The sequence below is a fragment of the Schistocerca nitens genome, chromosome 1 (genome assembly GCF_023898315.1).
Source record: "Schistocerca nitens isolate TAMUIC-IGC-003100 chromosome 1, iqSchNite1.1, whole genome shotgun sequence".
NCBI classification, from domain to species: Eukaryota; Metazoa; Arthropoda; class Insecta; order Orthoptera; family Acrididae; genus Schistocerca; species Schistocerca nitens.
This window is the reverse complement of record NC_064614.1, coordinates 826,172,657-826,194,524: the sequence shown is the minus strand read 5'-3', so window position 1 is coordinate 826,194,524 and position 21,868 is coordinate 826,172,657. Positions and strand designations below refer to the sequence as shown.

General features: G+C 43.6%; 1 protein-coding gene across 1 annotated transcript in view; it reads right to left on the bottom strand.

Moving 5' to 3' along the window:
* The window catches only part of LOC126205577 (uncharacterized), a 326,088-nt gene that overhangs the window by 250,909 nt on the left and 53,311 nt on the right, over positions 1-21,868 (bottom strand). The window contains exon 4 of the mRNA XM_049938872.1: positions 13,749-13,880. Coding sequence (XP_049794829.1) covers positions 13,749-13,880 — 132 coding nt within the window. The remainder of the gene's footprint in view (positions 1-13,748; positions 13,881-21,868) is intronic.

The window sequence follows — 21,868 nt, the reverse complement described above, 5'->3', positions numbered from 1 at the left end:
GTCACTCGAGATGGAGGTCCAATGTGGAGACTAGCTGTCTGGCCTCGCTCGTTCACTCTGTGTGTGGACGTTTGTCCGCTGCTTCAGCAGGGTTCGAACAGGCACATGGGGGGTGGGGGAGTTTTGCTAGTTATCAGGATCTGCAACGTTATGGTGATCTCTAGATAGCGTTCAGGATTGGAAAGAAAGCCAGTGTACACTCGGATTGTCTGCTGGGGGACCTCATCTGAGGTGTGGAGGCAGCCCTGCTTCCGTCTGTCAAGCGTGCATGGTGAAGTCGTCTGCAGTTGTGGTTCATGTAGGTAACAACGAAGTCTCAGTTCATACACGTGGTTGGCGGAGATGGTGAAGGCTGCTGTCTTGCGCATGGGGTGCAAGCAGAGCTCAGAGTTCGCAGCTTTGTTCTCAGAGTTGATCAGGGTCCTTGATTTGGAGCCGAGGGCAGGGTCTCAGCCAAAGGATTTGTTGACTCTGTGACGGTCTTGGCTGCAGATTCCTACATCTACATTAACGAGTGGGGATTTGTAGCACAACCCCTTGATAGGTCAAGGATATACTACAAAAAGCAAGCAGCGACTCGGGTAACAGAGTACTTGTAGAGTACATATGAGGGCTAGGTGATAGTCTGCGGTACTACGATGAACACTCGCCAGTCATTACACAGCAAGGAAAGTCAGACCGCATTCAGAGTAAAGACACTTCGACTGTCAAAATTTTCTCAGTAAAATGACGAGGTATTCGTAACAAAGTTCCCGAATTTATTGGCCTCCAGGCAAGTTCTAGCGCTCAGATTATTCTTGGGCGCGAGAGCTGGCTGAAACCTGAAGTGGAAACTCTGAGATATTTAGCGAGTAGTGGAACAGAACGCATATCAGAAAGATGGGTTAGAGGTCATAGGAGGGTCCGTGTTCATTGCAGTTGACAAAAATATAGTCTCTATTGAAGTCGATGTTGAGTGGGACAGGGAGGTTATTTGGTCGCGTATAACAAGTCTAGGTGAAACCAAGATAATTGTTGGATGTTTTTACCAGCAATCCGATACCGCTCTACCGGTTCTAGAGTCGTCAAAAGAAATTGTATGGTCAGTAGCACGTAAAAACCCAGATCTTGCAATACTAGTTGGAGGCGTCTTTAACCTACTGAGTATAGACTGGGATGTCTATGCACTTACTGCGGGGTTACAGAGGAACAGTCGTGCGAAGTACTGTTGAACATGTTTTCTGAAAACTGTCTTGAGCAACTAGTTCGGCACCCCGCGTGCAGTGGAAAATCTTAGACCTTGTAGCTACATATAGGCTAGACATTATCTACAACGGTGGTATGAAAATGGGGATTAGCGACCATGATGTCATTATAGCATTACGGTTACGAAAGTTAATAAACCAGTGAAGAAGCTAGAAGAGTGTTTCTGCTAGAAGCAGCAGATAAGCAGTTTTAGCATCTCATTTGGTGAACTGACATCACTTAGTTCCAGTAAGATGGGCGTAGAGGAATTTTGGGCAAAGTTTAAGGAGATTGAAAATCGTGGTCTGCAAAGTTTTGTGCCTAGTACGTGGTTTACGGATGCAAAAGATCGAACATGGTTTAATAACAAAGTTCGGAAAAAGCTGAGAAAGCAGGGGCTGTTGCACTCTCAATTCAAAAGAGAATGCACAAAAGACGACAAGTAAAAGTTAGCGGAGATTCTTCGGTCTGTGAAAAGAACTATGCGCGAAGCATTCGGCAACTACCACCGTCACACCATAACAAAAGATCTGGCAGATAATCCGAGGTAATTCTGGTCCTACGTAAAATCGCTAAGCGGATCTAAAGCTTCCATCCAGTCCCTTGTTGACCAGTCTGGTGTGGCAAATGAAGATAGCAAAACGAAAGACGAAGTTTTAATTTTCGCGTTCAAGAAATCGTTCACGCAGGAGAATCGTACAAACATACAGTCATTTGACCATTGGGCAGACTCCCGTATGGACGACATAGTAACAAGCATGCGTGGCGTAGAGAAACAACTGAAAGATCTGAAAGCAAATAGGTCGCGAGGTCCGGATGGAATCCCAAGCCTACTTTATGGCCTTGGCCCCTTACCTAGCTTGCATTTGTCGCGAATCTCGCGCCCAGCGTCTAGAAGAAAGCACAGGTGACTCCTGTATATAAGAAGGGTAAAAGAACGGACCCGCTTAGTTACATACCAATATCCCTAACTTCGTTTTGCTACAGAATACGTGAACATATTCTCAGTTCGAATACAATAACTTTCCTTGAGACCGGCAAGCTCATGTCCAAAAATCAGCAGGGTTTTAGAAAGCATCGCTCATGCGAAACAGAGCCTGCCCATTTCTCCAATGACATACTACAAACTATGGATAAAGAGCAACAGGCAGATTCCATATTTCTAGATTTCCTGAAACCACCTGATACGGTGCCCCATTGCAAGCTGTTAATGAAGGTTCGAACACACGAAACAGGTTCACAGATATGTGAGTGGCTCGAAGATTTTTTAACTTATAGAACCTAGTACGTTGTCCTCGACGGCGAGTGTTCATTAGAAACAAATATATCGTCAGGCGTGCCCCAGCGAAGTGTGATAGGACCGCTGTTGTTCTCTATAAAGGTAACATTTACCGGAGAGTGTTGCCAGCAATCTACGGTTGTTTGCTGATAATGCTGTGGTGTACGGTAAGGTATCAAAGTTGAGTGGTTGTAGGTGGACACAAGATGACTTAGACAAAATACCTAATTGGTGTGATGAATGGCAGCTACACTGAAGCGCCAAAGAAACTGGTATAGGCATGCGTATTCAAATACAGAGATGTGTAAACAGGCAGAATACGGCGTTGCGGTCGGCAACGCCTATATAAGACAAGTTCCTAGCGCAGTTGTTAGTTCAGTTACTGCTGCTACACTTGGCAGGTTATCTGGACAAGGGGCTCCGGAAAGGCTCAAAATCATGAAAAGTTCAATTTTTACTTTTTTGCGTTTTCTGAATCTGCAGACTATTACCTTTTAATAGATGTATAATTTATTCAATTCCGAAGACTACAACTATTTTTAATTATTTTTTTTGAAATGTGTTCTACATGGGCGTGACCCACTGTGGCGCTGTTAAACTGCTGTCAAATTGTGTTATTATTAACGTCCGTGTTCATCAGGTACATTTTAGTGATGTGAGATAAAGTATGTGTTGTGGCTAACCTGTGATGGTTCAATATATATCGCTGGTGTGATTGTCGATTGTTTCATGTTTATTTACTCTGTCGTTATCTCGAAAATATTCGTAATTAATTCTGTTTCTTGAGTCTCTGTTTTGTTGAAGTATAATAATGAATAAAAGTAAAGTTATTAGAAATCCTCTGAAGGCTTTTGAGAAAAGGAGAAATGTTGGAAAGCCAAAGGTATTTAGAAATATGGGAATGAAGATAGGTTCTAACATGGTACGAGCGATGCTTGCTTTAGACAAGGAACGCCTTCGTGCTGCAGACAGGGCTGTAAAGAGTCTAGAAATACAAGCAAGAGTAAACAGGAGGAGGAACAAGAGGAAACTGGAGGAGGAGTTTGCAGAGGATGAAGATAATCCATCCTATGGACCTGGAATGCACTAAAAAGTTAATCCAATCTTTGTCGCTCGATTCCCAAAACTTTTATTTTCTCATACTAATTACATGTTTTCTAAGGATCTTCCAAACATATTTGTTTCAAACTTTCAGTAAATGTTACACAGTACCTTCTGCATAATTTAACACAGCCTTTTTCCAAAAAACTGTATATTTTTGAATATATAAATAAAAAATTGCAAAAAAATGTTGTGAATTTTCATTACAATTGAAAAAAAAATCATCTTTAATAACTGAACTAAAATTTTGTAAAATCCCTGTGTTAAGTTGTAGCCCATATTCCAATAAATAATCTGTAAAAAGTTCAACTTCCTGCCTCAAATACTTTGTGAGGAAAGATGTAATTTATAAGCGTTATTTTAACATTGCAAGTATAGGGCGTTCCGGAGCCCCTTAAGTGAGTTTGAGCGTAGTGTTATAGTGGGCGCACGAGCGATGTGACACAGCATCTCTCAGGTGGCGATGAAATGGAGATTTTCCCGTACGACCATTTCACGAGTGTACCGTGAATATCAGGAATCCGGTAAAACATCAAATCTCCGACATTGCTGTGGCCGGAAAAAGATCCTGCAAGAACAGGGCCAACGATGACTGAACAGAATCGTTCAACGTGACATAAGTGCAACCTTTCCGCAAACTGCTGCAGGCTTCAATGCTGGGCTATCAACAACTGTCAGTGTGCGAACCATTCAACGAAACATAATCGATATGGGCTTTCGGAGCCAAAGGCCCAGTCGTGCACCTTTGATGACAGCATGACACAAACCTTTACGTCTCTCCTGGGTGCGTCAACACCGATATTGAACTGTTGATGACTAGAAACATGTTACCTGATCAGACGAATCTCGTTCCAAATTGCATCGAGTGGATGGATGTGTTTGGGTATGGAGACAGCCTCATGAATCCATGGACTCTGCATGTCAGCAGGGAACTGTTCAAGCTGGTGGAGGCCCTCTAATGGTGTAGGGCGTGTACAATTGGAGTGATATGGGAACCCTGATACGTCTAGATACGACTCTGGCAGGTGACACGTACGTAAGCATCCTGTCTGATCACCTGCATCCATTCATGTCCATTGTGCATTCCGACGGACTTGGGTAATTTCAGCAGGGAAATGCGAGACACCCCACACGTCCAGAATTGCTACAGAGTGGCTCCAAAAACACTCTTTTGAGTTTAAACACTTTCTCTGGCCATCAAGCTCTTCAGACATGAACATTATTGAGCATATCTGGGATGCCTTTCAACGTGCTGTTCAGAAGAGATCTCCACCCCCTCGTACTCTTGCGGATTTATGGACAGCCCTGCATGATTCATAGTGTCAATTCCCTCCAGAACTACTTCAGCCATTAGTCGAGACCATGCCACGTCGTGTTGCGGCACTTCTGCGTGCTCGCGGAGGCCCTACACGATATTAGGCACGTGTGTCAGTTTTCTCGGCTGTTCAGTATAGCTCTAAGTGTGCAAAAATGTAAGTTAATGCGGATGAGTAGGGAAAACAAACCCGTAATGTTCGGATACAACTGTAGTAGTGTCCTGCTTGACACAGTCACGTCATGTAAATATCTGGGCAGGACGTTACAAAGAGATATGAAATGGAACGAGCATGTGAGAACTGTGGCGGGGAAGGCGAATGGTTGAACTTCAGTTTATTGGGAGAATTTTAGGAAAGTGTGGTTCATCTGCATAAGAGATCGTGTATGGGACGCTAGTGCGGCCTGTTCTTGTGTACTTCTCGAGTGTTTGAGATACGTACAAGGTCGGATTAAAGGAGAACATCGCAAAGAATCGGAGGGAGGCTACAAGATTTGTTACCGGTAGGTTCGAACAACGCCTAAATGTTACGGAGATGCTTCGGGAACTCAAATGGAAATCTATGGAGAGAAGGCGACGTTTTTTTAGCGAACACTATTGTGGAAATCTAGAGAACTGGCATTTGAAGCTGACAAGCTGACTGCTGAACGATTCTACTGCCGCCAACATACACTGCGCGTTGTTGTTGTTGTGGTCTTCAGTCCTGAGACTGGTTTGATGCAGCTCTCCACGCTACCCTATCCTGTGCAAGCTTCTTCATCTCCCAGTACTTACTGCAACCCACATCCTTCAGAATCTGTTTAGCGTATTCATCTCTTGGTCTCCCTCTACGATTTTTACCCTCCACGCTGCCCTCCAATGCTAAATTTGTGATCCCTTGGTGCCTCAGAGCATGTTCTATCAACCGGTCCCTTCTTCTTGTCAAGTTGTGCCACAGACTCCTCTCCTCCCGAATTCTATTCAATGCTTCATCATTAGTTATGTGATCTATCCATCTAATCTTCAGCATTCTTCTGTAGCACCACATTTCGAAAGCTTCTATTCTCTTCTTGTCGAAACTATTTATCGTCTATGTTTCACTTCCATACATGGCTACACTCCATACAAATACTTTCAGAAACGTCTTCCTCACACTTAAACCTATACCCGATGTTAACAAATTTCTCTTCTTCAGAAACGCTTTCCTTCCCATTGCCAGTCTACATTTTATATCCTCTCTACTTCGACCATCATCAGTTATTTTGCTCCCCAAATAGCAAAACTCCTTTACTACTTTAAGTGTCTCATTTCCTAATCTAATTCCCTCAGCATCACCCGACTTAATTCGACCACATTCCATTATCCTCGTTTTGCTTTTGTTGATGTTCATCTTATATCCTCCTTTCAAGACACTGTCCATTCCGTTCAACTGCTCTTCCAAGTTCTTTGCTGTCTCTGACAGAATTACAATGTCATCGGCGAACCTCAAAGTTTTTATTTCTTCTCCATGGATTTTAATACCAAATCCGAATTTTCTTTAGTTTCCTTTACTGCTTGCTCAATATACAGATTGAATAACATCGGGGAGAGGCTACAACCCTGTCTCACTCCCTTCCCAACCACTGCTTCCCTTTCATGCCCCTCGACTCTTATAACTGCCATCTGGTTTCTGTACAAATTGTAAATAGCCTTTCGCTCCTTGTATTTTACCCCTGCCACCTTTAGAATTTGAAAGAGAGTATTCCAATCAACATTGTCAAAAGCTTTCTCTAAGTCTACAAATGATAGAAACGTAGGTTTGCCTTTCCTTAATCTTCCTTCTAAGATACGTCGTAAGGTCAGTATTGCCTCACGTGTTCCAACATTTCTACGGAATCCAAACTGATCTTCCCCGAGGTCGGCTTCTACTACTTTTTCCATTCGTCTGTAAGGAATTCGCGTTAGTATTTTGCAGCTGTGACTTATTAAACTGATAGTTCGGTAATTTTCACATCTGTCAACACCTGCTTTCTTTGGGATTGGAATTATTATATTCTTCTTGAAGTCTGAGGGTATTTCGCCTGTCTCATACATCTTGCTCACCAGATGGTAGAGTTTTGTCAGGACTGGCTCTCCCAAGGCCGTCAGTAGTTCTAATGGAATGTTGTCTACTCCCAGCGCCTTGTTTCGACTCAGGTCTTTCAGTGCTCTGTTAAACTCTTCATGCAGTATCGTATCTCCCATTTCATCTTCATTTACATCCTCTTCCATTTCCATAATATTGTCCTCAAGTACATCGCCCTTGTATATACCCTCTATATACTCCTTCCGCCTTTCTGCTTTCCCTTCTTTGCTTAGAACTGGGTTTCCATCTGAGCTCTTGATATTCATACAAGTGGTTCTCTTTTCTCCAAACGTCTCTTTAATTTTCCTGTAGGCAGTATCTATCATACCCCTAGTGAGATAAGCCTCTACATCATTACTTTTCTCCTCTAGCCATCCCTGCTTAGCCATTTTGCACTTCCTGTCGATCACATTTTTGAGACGTCTGTATTCCTTTTTGCCTGCTTCATTTACTGCATTTTTACATTTTCTCCTTTCATCAATTAAATTCAATATTTCTTCTGTTACCCAAGGAGTTCTACTAGCCCTCGTCTTTTTACCTACTTGATCCTCTGCTGCCTTCACTACTTCATCCCTCAGACCTACCCATTCCTCTTCTACTGTACTTCTTTCCCCCATTCCTGTCAATTGTTCCCTTATGCTCTCCCTGAAACTCTGTACAACCTCTGGTTCTTTCAGTTTATCCAGGTCCCATCTCCTTAAATTCCCATCTTTTTGCAGTTTCTTCAGTTGTAATCTACAATTCATAATCAATAGATTGTGGTCAGAGTCCACATCTGCCCCTGGAAATGTCTTACAATTTAAAACCTGGTTCCTAAATCTCTGTCTTACCATTATATAATCTATCTGATACCTTCTAGTATCTCCAGGATTCTTCCATGTATACAACCTTCTTTCATGATTCTTGAACCAAGTGTTAGCTTTGATTAAGTTATTCTCTGTGCAAAACTCTACCAGACGGCTTCCTCTTTCATTTCTTAGCCCCAATCCATATTCACCTACTATGTTTCCTTCTCTCCCTTTCCCTACTCTCGAATTCCAGTCACCCATGACTGTTAAATTTTCGTCTCCCTTCACTACCTGAATAATTTCTTTTGTCTCATCATACATTTCATCAATTTCTTCATCATCTGCAGAGCTAGTTGGAATATAAACTTGTACTACTGTAGTAGGCATGGGCTTCGTGTCCAACTTTGCCACAATAATGCGTTCACTATGCTGTTTGTAGTAGCTTACCCGCAAACCTATTTTTTAATTCATCATTAAACCTACTCCTGCATTACCCCTATTTGATTTTGTGTTTATAACCCTGTATTCACCTGACCAAAAGTCTTGTTCCTCCTGCCACCGAACTTCGCTAATTCCCACTATATCTAACTTTAACCTATCCATTTCCCTTTTTAAATTTTCTAATCTACCTGCCCGGTTAAGGGATCTGACGTCCCACGCTCCGATCCGTAGAACGCCAGTTTTCTTTTTCCTATAACGACGTCCTGTTGAGTAGTCCCCGCCCGGAGATCCGAATGGGGGACTATTTTACCTCCGGAATATTTTACCCAAGAGGACGCCATCATTATTTATCTATACAGTAAAGCTGCATGCCCTCGGGAAAAATTACGGCCGTAGTTTCCCCTTGCTTTCAGCCGTTCGCAGTACCAGCACAGCAAGGCCGTTTTGGTTAATGTTGCAAGGCCACGTCAGTCGGTCATTCAGACTGTTGCCCCTGCAACTACTGAAAAGGCTGCTGCCCTCCCTTCAGGAACCACACGTTTGTCTGGCCTCTCAACAGATACCCCTCCGTTGTGGTTGCACCTACGGTACGGCCATCTGTATCGCTGAGGCACGCAAGCCTCCCCACCAACGGCAAGGTCGATGGTTCACTGCGCGTAAGGACTACAAATTTAAGATACGAGAAATTACGGCACATACGGAGGCAGACAGACAGTCGTTTTTCCCTCGCTCTGTTTGCGAGTGGAACAGGAAATGATAAATACTCGTAACTTGGAGGTACACGGTACCCTGTGCCACGCACGGTACGGTGGCTGGCGGAGTATGTATGTGTGTATATGTAGATGTAGAACTGGTACCCGCTTTTAAATTCTAGAAGAAATTGTTTCCTGTGTCCTCCACCAAATAGCTCAAGAAATATCTCATCTCTAACTACTTAGGCTGTTAAAAACAGTTGAATTGCAAATGTTTTGAATAGGCTTTTTTCTTGAGTTGAAACTTTTTCCTGCTCGTTTTGTTTATTGTATTTTTATTACTTCAAGAAGACTTTTGGTGAAGTGAAATAAATCACAATAATTGTAAGTGTTTACTACTTAAGCAGTTTGTCTCGTTTTCGATTAACCACAGTTTAGCAGTTTTTGTTTTGAGTTACTTGGATAGAGAAAGAGTATGTGGTTAGGCTGACTGGACACGAAAGCAGTTAGGCTATGTAAGCCGCTACAGTTAATCATATCATAATTATTTACTTTTGTAATTTACAAATCGTTTTATCATAGAAATTTTTTATATCACACTACTGGCAACGATGATGTATCTGATGAAACAGATTTTCTGTGTTCATCTGTAACAGGCCAGCCTTTTGAGCCATCTGACAACGAAAGAGTAACTTCAGAAATTAATGTTTCTACTCTAGTTTCAAGTCCAGTTCGTCCATTATCTCCTGTGTTCCTACATATCTGGTGGAAGTATGATGCAAGAACACTGAATACTGAAGTTGTCACGAAGAAGAAGTTTAAAAATTCACCGTCTGCTGGTACTCATATTCTGCCACGTGCTATGAAAACCTAACCATTTGGCTGCTATAACAAGTGTGGAGCTTACACATGTACCACTTTCAGAGGGTGCAGGTACCGGCGCGCCGAATTTCACACTTCGTACGGAGTCAGTGCACTGGTTTCTTCATCAAAAAGTCCACGATGTTACCTTCTGCGCACTCTTGTAATTGACATAAGAGGCATACTTACCGAACATCAAAAGTCGGGAGAGTCACATCTGGGACTATGATAATCTATATGCGATTACTGTTACATCTCACCAACAAAGATTTCCCATGTACATGGGGGCTAGAATGGTTGGCAACACTCTGCCAGTGTCTGTATTTCTTCCAGCATTCTCAAGTGCTACAGATTGCCAAGAGTTTCTGAAAATTTTGGTTCTAAAACGATAGTGCCCAAGCACATTTCAGCCTCGAAGCACATCCACAGATAACTGTCCACTTAGGGGAATATTAAGATAAACCAGTTGTGCTTTTCATGATAAGAAAGAGATGCCTGTCAAGCTCGACACAATTTGTATAAAAAAAAAAAAACGCAAAGGCATCGTGTCTAATACTATTGAGTCTCGGGGCAGACTATATGAATGTCAGCCGTATATTTAGTCAGACGTGCCATTAATAAAACGTAATTTGTGCACAGTTCACATTTATCCTCAAAAGATACCCATAACTTGTAGACGGTAATAGGGAATACTATACTGCACAACAAAAATGTTACCATATATATGAGACAATTGCTCGTCACAGTTTCTCGGTGACACACAATGAAACTCTCTTTTCACAAGAGATTCACAACCTTCCTGAGACTCCATGAGATGAAATATCTACCAATACTCGTAGCAAACTTAGCGCCTAGCTGAACATCAAACTGAAAAAATTAACACTGCTAATTTTGAAGTGACGAAACGAACAATGTTTAGTTAAAACCAAAATAAATGAAATACACGTTTCGTGTGATTTTAATTAAAACCCTGTAATCGTAGCCGCTTATTTGAAGCTAGCTTACGTCTGGTGTCGTCTGGCTCCTCGATTTGTTTGCATTGGTACCATAAAAATGTCTCCGTTAGGTCATGCAAGTTGTGATGAATAGAATACCGACACACTGACGCATGTTTTATTTAGATCAAGATCCGACGTTCTTAACTGACCTCTGGTATTCTTGGTCAGAGTCGAAATGTCAAAAAAAATTATCTAAAATAAAGATTTATAATGTATTTAATGTCAAAAAATTGATCTAAAATAAAGATTTATAATGGTTTTAACCTTCTAAGCATCAATATAACTCCAAATATTAATGATTAATGTGCAGTTGCAAGCCCATAATTATTCCAAATATCACGATGTATGTCAGTGGCAACAACAATTTAAAACTGTGTGGTGTAAAATCTGTTGTAAATAGCTTGATAATCTAACATACAACAAACAAAAACTGTCACATCTACTTCATAAGAACCTAAAGATATGCGTATTACAGACACTATAAAACAATAGAAAAATCTCAGTATTGATACACTATTTTATGGAACACCTGGCCTGCACATGTTTTACTAGTTTAAACTTTGCTTTCTGATATCTGTAGACCGCCTTTCCTGCTGTGCTGGGCATCATGTTTAACAGTTTTAATAGGTGATGGTTAACAGCTCTTAAATATGTTTTGAATGTCATGACTATATCACTCAGTCGTTCAAACAAAGTAATTTTTACCGCACAACCTGCATGAAGAACAAAGAAAGATGAGTAGTTTTAAACATTAAAAATTTTATTCTTTCTTTAATATTTTCGAGTACATAGCTGGAATATGGTGTTAAGAAAAGATTTTTGTATCATAAAAATCAACTGGTGAACTCATTTTCGTGCGACTGTTAACTTTTTTACTCTTTCTTGATGGTGTGGGAATGTTAAAATATGTGTCATGTAGGTGAGTGTTCAAATGGTTCAAATGGCTCTGAACACTATGGGACTTAACTTCTGAGGTCATCAGTCCCCTAGAACTTAGAACTACTTAAACCTAACTAACCTAAGAACACAACACACATCCATGCCCGAGGCAGGATTCGAACCTGCGACCCTAGCGGTCACGCGGTTCCAAACTGTGGCGCCTAGAACCGCTCGACCACTCCGGCCGGCGTAGGTGAGTGTCTGCGCGATGTTATTCGTATTTTTGCTCCATACACTTCCTCTAGAACTGATGCAGAGAGAAGAAGTTCCACCTCCTTCTTGTACTGTTGTCGGTGGGAGGAAGAGGTAATGAACGGTTGAATGTCCCATGACCCCGGAAGTTCGCGCTGTTGTCTAATTATAATTTCTTGTTGGTTGACACTCCACGTGCTTCAGCTGGTTTCCTGCAATCAGTGTGCTCAACGTCACGATCAAAGTGTTCGCTATTGCCGGACTGCTACAATTGGTGAGTTCACTTCCAATTTCTTGTACGACTTTCTTCCTTGACGTGTTTGGAATTTTGGATCTCGATTCCTAGGCGTGCCCCTTTTATTTAGCATTCCATCAGAGACGATAAAACACCCACACACAGACACACACACACACACAGATACACACACGCGCGCGCGCACACACACACACACACACACACACACACACACACACAAACACACACACACACACACACACACACAACGATCCTAATGAAATACGCATCGTTCACATACAGCACTAACCAAAACAGGTTGGATCCGTTCATGCAAGACTAGATATACAATTATTATTACTTTTCAAAGGCTGCAAATCATTGTTCGACTCGTTCTGGAAAGTCATTAATGCAGGGTGGGGGTGTAATGTAGAGGTTATAACGCGTCCCTTATGTGTGGAATGTGTGGTAGGTCGAGGGTTCGACTCTCCTTACATACTATGAAATTTTTTATTTCTAAATGATATCCAAATGACCCATTGTTAATTTCATTCAGCAAGCTGGTTTAAATGTAATTATTTATTCCTGATACTTCACCACGTCAGTTTCATCATCATATTGACTTTTTCATTTGTTCTTTTTTTTCATATTATTACTTTTTGCTTTGGAACGTGCATGTGTTGCCTGTAACCTGTAACCAGAAATGCTCATTGGTTGATAACGTGACAGTTCGTGTAGCCCGTGTGAGGATAGTTTCAGGTAACCAATGAAAGCAACAATTTACACTTTGATTTCGTGCTCAAACTGAAATTTTTCAGTCTCAAGTTGATTAACAGCTCTGCCGCAAATTGTTCGCTGCCGTTTTCTCGGATATATTGCACATCAGGAGGTTGTGATTAGGTTAGGACACGAGTTTAAATTCAGGGTTACAAAACGCATCGTCTGTCGCAGTTCAGTCATTGGTGCCACAAATCAACTACCGAGAGAGCATCTCGCATTCCCGTCATACCTCACGGCGGCCGCTTCCAACATTAATCCTTGATTACACGTTAAGTAACAGCACTTGTGTTACCCGCCATGTTTGTGTGGCGCCAATAACCGAGTGGTAGGTGGCAGCCGATGTGGGAACACTGTAGCGCAAACAGACAGTCGTCAACTAACAAGTAATTTTAATGGACTTCTGAGTATAGTAATGAGGAACTTTACGCCAACAACTTTTCTTCCTTTGCTAGCAGTAAACCTGAGATTAAGTTTCCCCGTTGTGAGGAAAAAATGGTCCAAATGGCTGTGAGCACTATGGGACTCAACTTCTGAGGTCATTAGTCGCCTAGAATTTAGAACTAGTTAAACCTAACTAACCTAAGGACATCACACACATCCATGCCCGAGGCAGGATTCGAACCTGCGTCCGTAGCGGTCTCGCAGTTCCAGACTGCAGCGCCTAGAACCGCACGGCCACTTCGGCCGGCCGTTGTGAGGATCTGAACCGGTATCTTTCTCGTCAAGAACCATGACACAAGCGTGTGTTAGCGACCTCAACCCTAGAGGCGGGTGAGTTAGAGTGTGGTGAGTAACTTAGGAGAGTGGTGGCAGCACTCACCAGCTTCTCGGAGTCGCCCCGCCAGCGCGATGTGAGGGTGGAGGAGGAGACGTTGAAGAAGGCGAGCTGCCCACGGCTCTCTGTGGCCAGCGCCCGCACCAGCAGCGTCTTTCCCGTGCCTGGCGGCCCGGCCTGCACAGCCACCACCTTTCTGCTGCTGACAGTGCGGGCTATACACAAGCTCTGTTTTAGTTAATACGGGACTTAAGACCTTTAATTCCGTTTCAAACATCTTACCTCCACAAGATCAATCTTTCTGAGACCAAGGCAGTAACTATAGGAGAAAGCTCCCACAGCTTTCACTGCATTCTTTTTCTTCTACTTCCTATCCGATAACCAAAACACTTCAGGCTAATCCTCGACCATAAACTAACACGGAAAAAGACAAACTACTGATCGCCCGAACTTAGGAATTGCGTCCGTTCATCATACTCCACATCTACAAGACCTTAATTCGTCCAGTTCTCTCTTATGCGAATTAGATTATTACCATTCCCTACAAACACTCGAATGCCGAGCACCCCGCCTCACCTTTCTATAGCCCTCTACACTCTCCTACTTCGACCCTGTATAAACTTCTTAATTTGCCTTTTCTCCTCTTCCACGCTGAAGACATGACTTCTGAGGTCGCCATGACCAGTTTTAATATAATGAAGAAAGAAAGACGCCGTTTAGGACATTTTTTATGGTTATTAAGACTATGGGTTTCCACCTTTGCCACAGGTTATCTTCAGATTTAAAAAAAATTACTGTGAATCACAGTTAATTATGATGCCAACGGCCTTGCCGTAGTGGTAACACCAATTCCTTTCAGACCACCGAAGTTAAGCACTGTCGGGCTTGTCTAGCCCTCGAATGGGTGATCGCGCGGTTGTACCGAGCGCTGTTGGCGAGCGGTCTGCACTCACGCCTTGTCAAGCCAATTGAGGAGCTACTTGACTGTGAAGTAACGACTCCGGTCACGAACAGCGGCAACGGCCAGGAGAGCGGTGTGTTGACCACATGGCCCACCGTATCCGTGTCCAGTGACGCCTATCGCCTGAGGATACACGGCGGTCGGTCGGTACCGTTGGGCTTCCGAGGACTGTTCGGACAGAGAGATACAGTTCACTATCAGGGGTTAACTGATGCCTCTCTCTGATGATCTGCGATGCACAACAAGTACATTTGGATCTGAAGATGACCTATGACAAAGGTCGGAACCAGTAATCCGAAGGAACACAGAAAGTGACTCAGGTGTCTGTCTTTCTTTACCTGCGGATTTCTTACATCTCCTGAACTTGCCACCAACCATCGTGTCGTCTCATCCAAGATTATTGCTAACCCTCGCTCTCTCCCGCACTTGTACCAACGTATCCCTCCAACCTTATACCTATGAACTCGCCACTTTAACCAACTTTCTCTGATGGAACAGAAAATTTATCCAGAGCTTTACCCATCCTTCCGGCTTTAAAAGAATACTCCTTTTCCTCTCCGCACAGAGGTATTTCTTGCCCCCACGTTCCTCCCTCCCTTTCCAAAAGCTGGGTTCGTGTTCATGCTGTCCACCTTCTCCATCCCTTTCCAGAAAACTCTCTCGCCAGGCAGCCTCATGCACTACTCCCATTCTAAAACTAAGTGCATTGAAGTGAAGTGCTTTGTATTTAAAAAAAAAAACATCCATCCAAATTATTAGAAATTTATGCTTGCATATTTTCAAAATGGTTCAAATGGCTCTGAGCACTATGGGACTCAACTGCTGTGGTCATCAGTCCCCTAGAACTTAGAACTACTTAAACCTAACTAACCTAAGGACATCACACACATCCATGCCCGAGGCAGGATTCGAACCTGCGACCGTAGCAGTCGCACGGTTCCGGACTGCGCGCCTAGAACCGCGAGACCACCGCGGCCGGCTTGCATATTTTATAAACGCTTTCTGCTGAAGAGTGGTGTTACCGCTGGCAGCCCACACTCACCCTGAAAGGCGAGGGAATGAAATAACAATAGAGGGAAAAACATTCACGCATATTCCAGGTTAGCTACTGCTTGCTTCTGTTAGTAGGACATGAAAAGAAATGTACTCATTGAATTGATAATGGTAAGAAGTGTGGGGTAAAATATTAGGCGGAGTCCAAGACTGGAATACAGCAACCAAGTTTGACTGTACGAAGGTTACAGTAGTTATGCAAGATGAAGTGGCTTCCACATGGTAGACTGACGTGGTGAGCTGCATGAAACCATTCTTCGGACTGAAGGCCACAGCGACACCACGATAGTCAGAGAAGTGGATAATTTCCGTTTATGGCAAATGTGACCAAACTAATACGACATGGTGCAGTCGTATATCGAAATCTATCCTGATCATGGTAGCCCTCCACGATCCGCCTTTCCAAACACGAGACCGACGAAACGTAAGACATGTGCCTTTTTTATGCAGGGTAAGCACAAATTCCATGAAACATTAAAAAATTGCTGCAGGTAAATGGGTAACCGTTACGTAACAAACGATGCACTAAATGAAAGACAAAAACTAATTTTTTTTTTTATGCGGCACCGGCGAGTTAGATTGGAAAACTGCCAGCAAGTGCGCAGTCAACCGTAGTTGCTAAAAATGGTGGAGAACTACACACAGAAAGCATTTTATGTGCTACAATTTACCCGTTCCGCCGGCCGCGGTGGTCTAGCGGTTCTAGGCGCTCAGTCCGGAACCGCGCGACTGCTACGGTCGAGGGGTCGAATCCTGCCTCGGGCATGGATGTTTGTGATGTCCTTAGGTTAGTTAGGTTTAAGTAGTTCTAAGTTCTAGGGGACTGATGACCACAGATGTTAAGTCTCATAGTGCTCAGAGCCATTTGAACCATTTACCCGTTCCAATCGGCAGTGAGTGTGCAAAGAGCTTTCCATGACAAGTTTCATAAGAGACCACAAGAAATTCGATTAAAATGGTTGTTTATACGGTGCAAAACGTTCGGGCCGGGCGAGCGTGACCGAACAGACAGTGGACCATGAGAGAGCCTTGTGACATTGAGAAGTCCCACAGTCAACCCATCGAGCTAGTGCAGCACTGAATGTCATTAAACCAACAGTGGGAAAAATCCTTCTTAAGCTACTGAGAATGAAGCCGTACAAATTGCAGCTACTGCAAGCCACAAATTATGACGACAAATTGTACTATCTGCAGCTGTGCACTGATATGGATAACCATCTTGTAAATGACGTCTTCGGGAGCCAATTAATCTTCACTGGCAAAGTTACTTTTCATCTCTCAGAGGAAGTCAACCGACACAGCACTTGCATCAGAGGGACAGAGAATCCACATGCAACTGTTGAACACGTCCGACATTGTGGAAAAATTAAGGTACGGGGAGTATCAAAAAGAATCATCTAATTTGGAACGTCTATATTTATATATTCTCGAACTATTAAACATACACAATGAATTTTGTTTTTTTATGAACGGGAAACAAAAAAAATTGTTTTCATACCTTTTTATAGGAATTCAATATGCCCTCCTTGTGATGCACGGCATATGTCAATGTGGTATTCAAATTGTTCCCACACTGCATCGAGCACGTCTTGAGTTATAGCTTCCAGAGATGTTGTTATGCAATGTCTCAGTTCATTCATTGTTGTTGATTACGGAGGTATATAAACAGAGTCTTTTGAAAACTCGCAAAAGAAATAATCACATACAGCCAGATCCAGTGACCTTGGGGGCCAGTGATGTAAGGCTGAATCATTTGGTTCAGTGTGACCAATCCATCTTTCAGTAATACTTTGATTCAAAAATTCCCGCTCTTCCAGATGCCAGTGTGACCGTGCCCCATCCTGTTGGTTTATGAAGTCGTTCGAATGAGTCTCCATCTGTGTGAAAAGACAGATCTCAAGCATATTGAGATATGTGCTTCCTGTAACAGTGTTCTCGGCAAAGAAAAATGGGCCATACACCTTTTCCCGTGAAAATACACAAAGCACGCTAAATTTTGGAGAGTCCCTCACATGTTGTACAACTTCATGTGGTCGTTTCCTACCCCATATTCTCATATTATGACGGTTCACCTTTCCATTTAAGGGGAATGTTACCTCGTCATTAAACACTAACCCTGGAAGAAGACTGTCATCCTCCATCATCCTCCATCTTGCTAAGAACGAAATTACAGAATACACGTTGTTGTTTGTCACCTCCACGAAGAACTTACAGTAGCTGAATTGTGTAAGGTTTCATGTGTAAACGTCGACGTAACACACGCCAGACGGACATCGGGGGCATGTTGAGCTGTCGAGCTGCACGCGAACGGATTTCTGCGGCTCCTCATGAAACTATGGCGGATGCCTTAGACGCCTGTGTCAGACTAAGGGAGACGGCTCGCGACTTGCCTCTACACAAACAACCTGTTTCTCGGAATTGTTCATATCATCGTCTAATGGTCTGTGCTGTAGGAGGATCCACACAATACCCAGTACGAAAGTCAAGCTGAACAAAAATGGTTCAAATGGCTCTGAGCACTATGGGACTTAACATCTGAGGTCATCAGTCCCCTAGAACTTAGAACTACTTAAACCTAACTAACCTAAGGACATCACACACATCCATGCCCGAGGCATGATTCGAACCTGCGACCGTAGCGGTCATGCGGTTCCAGACTGAAGCGCCTAGAACCGCACGGCCACACCGGCCGGCCAAGCTGAACAAGTATTCCTGACCCGCACTACGCAAAACGTAGAATTCAACGCGCTTTCTGTTGTCCTGACACTATTTTTATTAGAACTGAAGTGGGCGCACACTGTTGCTACCTATCGTGAACCATGTAAAACTCGAGAGTTTGTTCTTTCCAGCAGCACATTGTTCAAGCACATATCTCAAATAACATAATAAAAAATGGTTCAAATGGCTCTGAGCACTATGGGACTTAACATCTATGGTCATCAGCCCCCTAGAACTTAGAACTACTTAAACCTAACTAACCTAAGGACATCACACAACACCCAGTCATCAAATAACATAAAAGTTATGATGTTTTTTAGAGCGGATGATTCTTTTTGATTCACCCTGTACCCAGTGCTGTGTTCTTCACTGAGAGAACTGCCAAGTGCATCACCCACCTCGACATGCTGCAATTGTGATTCATGCCAGAACTTGGCATTGATAGCAAGATAGCGCTCCACAACATTTCCACAGCTGTGTACTAGATTACCTGAATGAGACACTGCGACACCGCTATATAGTCCATGTTGTGACCACTGATCTGGCTCTATTCGACTGACTACCGCAGTCGCTGGACTCGACGCCCTGTGGTATTTTTTTGTGGTGTTAGATCAAGGATAGTGTCTGTGTTCCATCTCCACCACAGATCCTCGAAGACTTGCGACAATTCATCGCAGAAACTGCTCTTACCATCACTCCTACGCTGAATCGGGTATGGACAGAAATGAACTACCGATTAAATCTGCGCCGTGTGACGAGGGTGGACACACAGCTTTTATAAACATTGTAAAAGAAACTTTTAGAGTTTGTCTTCAGACTCTGTATCATTTGTTTCTGTGCTCTTGGACATACAGCTACACCGATTTTTTAAAACTGTGATATGACTGTCACACAATATTTCATTTCTGTGCCACAATTTCGTGTTTATTTTATGAAAATACTGGGCATGTTTCCTTTGAGGAAAGATTTGTGTTTTTGTCGATGGGAAGCTGTGCTCCCTGTGTGGCCTCTAGGTCCTGTTTGATGGCAGAAAGGTGTCAGTGAGTGTCATCAGGAGGGGCGGACATCGCCTGGAAGTTGAGCAGTTTCACGGAAGTGGGGCCGCAACCGTGCTTTTGTAGGCTAGAGCCAGCAGTTGTCCTTATTGCAGGCAGAGTCCACCGTGTCGCCATTGAATAACTCACGTTTTGGCCTTTTCTGTACTAACATGAAAGGAGGGATCCGTGCCATTGTTCGAGCAGTGTGAAAAAGTCCGTTGCTTTTGATCCAAAATTTTGGTTTATCCAATCGAATGAGTCACCCTCGCCATAGTGGATGGCTTGAAGAGACTGTCTAATTAATGGGACACTGAGAGTTTCCAGTACCGACCTTCTGTTTGTTAGGGTGCATTTTGGATGCCCAGAGTGGGATGATTCTGTTGCGTTCCCCGTTTTCTTCGTGCAATGCGCAATATTCTGGTTCGTCACATTGGCGACAGCATTGAGCCGTCCTCTCCACGCGGAGTTTTCTTTTTCTTTTTTTTTTTTAAAAAAAGTTGGGAGTTGGGAGCAGAATAGGAATTGTCTCGATTATTCATCTCCTGGCTGCCGTCTGGAGCTGATTGGTGCACTCTGGTTGACTTTTGGTGAAATGTAGTTGCCGCAATTGCTGTAGCACGGTGTATATTCTGACTAGCTCGCAGTTTATTTGCTCTGTCACGCATCTTGTGTTACCTATTTGATTACAGTTTTTTGCCTCTTTTGTCTTGTTATCTTTGAACTCACCAGCTGCGCAGATGAAGAAATCTTGATGTGTTTTGCAGTTGCAGTCTTCCGTGTAATTTGGCATCCCCAAAGTGTTAGAATCATTTTGTGTAATTTCTATCCGCTGAGTGGTGAGCGTATGTGACTGTCGTGCAGTGGGCCTACGTTCGATTTGCGGCCGGATCGGAGATTTTCTCCACTCGGGAACTGGGTGTTGTATTGTCTCATCATTGTACCATCATGATCGACACGCAAGTCATCCAATGTGGCGCCAACTGAAAAAACTTGCAACACGGTGTCCGAACTTCCCGAGGTGGGGACTCCCAGCCATCAATGCCATACAGTCATTTCATTTGATCTTGTGTAATTTCTGTTGATATTTTAGAGAACTTCACTCTCTGTCAATTTTATGTGAAGTGTGAGCACTACAAAGAGCAAATAATATCTATTATAGTCAGACTTGACTTAGATTTCGAGATCCCTCAGTTGTCAAAATGGTTCAAATGGCTCTGAGCACTATGGGACTTAACATCTTAGGTCATCAGTCCCCTAGAACTTAGAACTAGTTAAACCTAACTAACCTAAGGACATCACACACATCCATGCCCGAGGCAGGATTCGAACCTGCGACCGTAGCAGTCGCGCGGTTCCGGACTGCGCGCCTAGAACCGCGAGACCACCGCGGCCGGCCCTCAGTTGTCCTACAACCTCTCCACGGTTAGGCGACCGAAAAATAATAAATACAGGGTGTTGCAAAAAGGTACGGCCAAACTTTCAGGAAACATTCGTCACACACAAAGAAAGAAAATATGTTATGTGGACATGTGTCCGGAAACGCTTACTTTCCATTTTAGAGCTCATTTTATTACTTCTCTTGAAATCACATTAATCATGGAATGGAAACACACAGCAACAAAACGTACCAGCGTGACTTCGAACACTTTGTTACAGGAAATGTTCAAAATGTCCTCCGTTAGCGAGGATACATGCATCCACCCTCCGTCGCACGGAATCCCTGATGCGCTGATGCAGCCCTGGAAAATGGCATATTGTATCACAGCCGTCCACAATACGAGCACGAAGAGTCTCTACATTTGGTACCGGGGTTGCGTAGACAAGAGCTTTCAAATGCCCCCATAAGTGAAAGTCAAGAGGGTTGAGGCCAGGAGAGCGTGGAGACCACGGAATTGGTCCGCCTCTACCAATCCATCGGTCACCGAATCTGTTGTTGAGAAGCGTACGAACACTTCGACTGAAATGTGCAGGAGCTCCATCGTGCATGAACCACATGTTGCGAGTACTTGTAAAGGCACATGTTCTAGCAGCACAGGTAGAGTATCCCGTATGAAATCATGACAACGTGCTCCATTGAGCATAGGTGGAAGAACGAAACTAAAATGAGCTCTAACATGGAAATTAAGCGTTTCCGGGCACGTGTCCACATAACATATTTTCTTTCTATCGGTGAGGGACGCACGAGCAGCAGGGCGCGGCAGGGCGTGCGGATGCCGCTGAAGTATCCGGGCAGGCGCAGCGGCAGCACGGTAGCCTCGCGCAGGGCGTCGCGCGCCGCCTCCAGGCCGGCCACGTCGTCCCACGACACGCCGGGGTCGGCCAGCAGCACCTCGCCGCGGATCAGCGACAACAGCTCCGGCTCGCTCGCCGCCACGCCGTCGCTTGCCTGTACACAT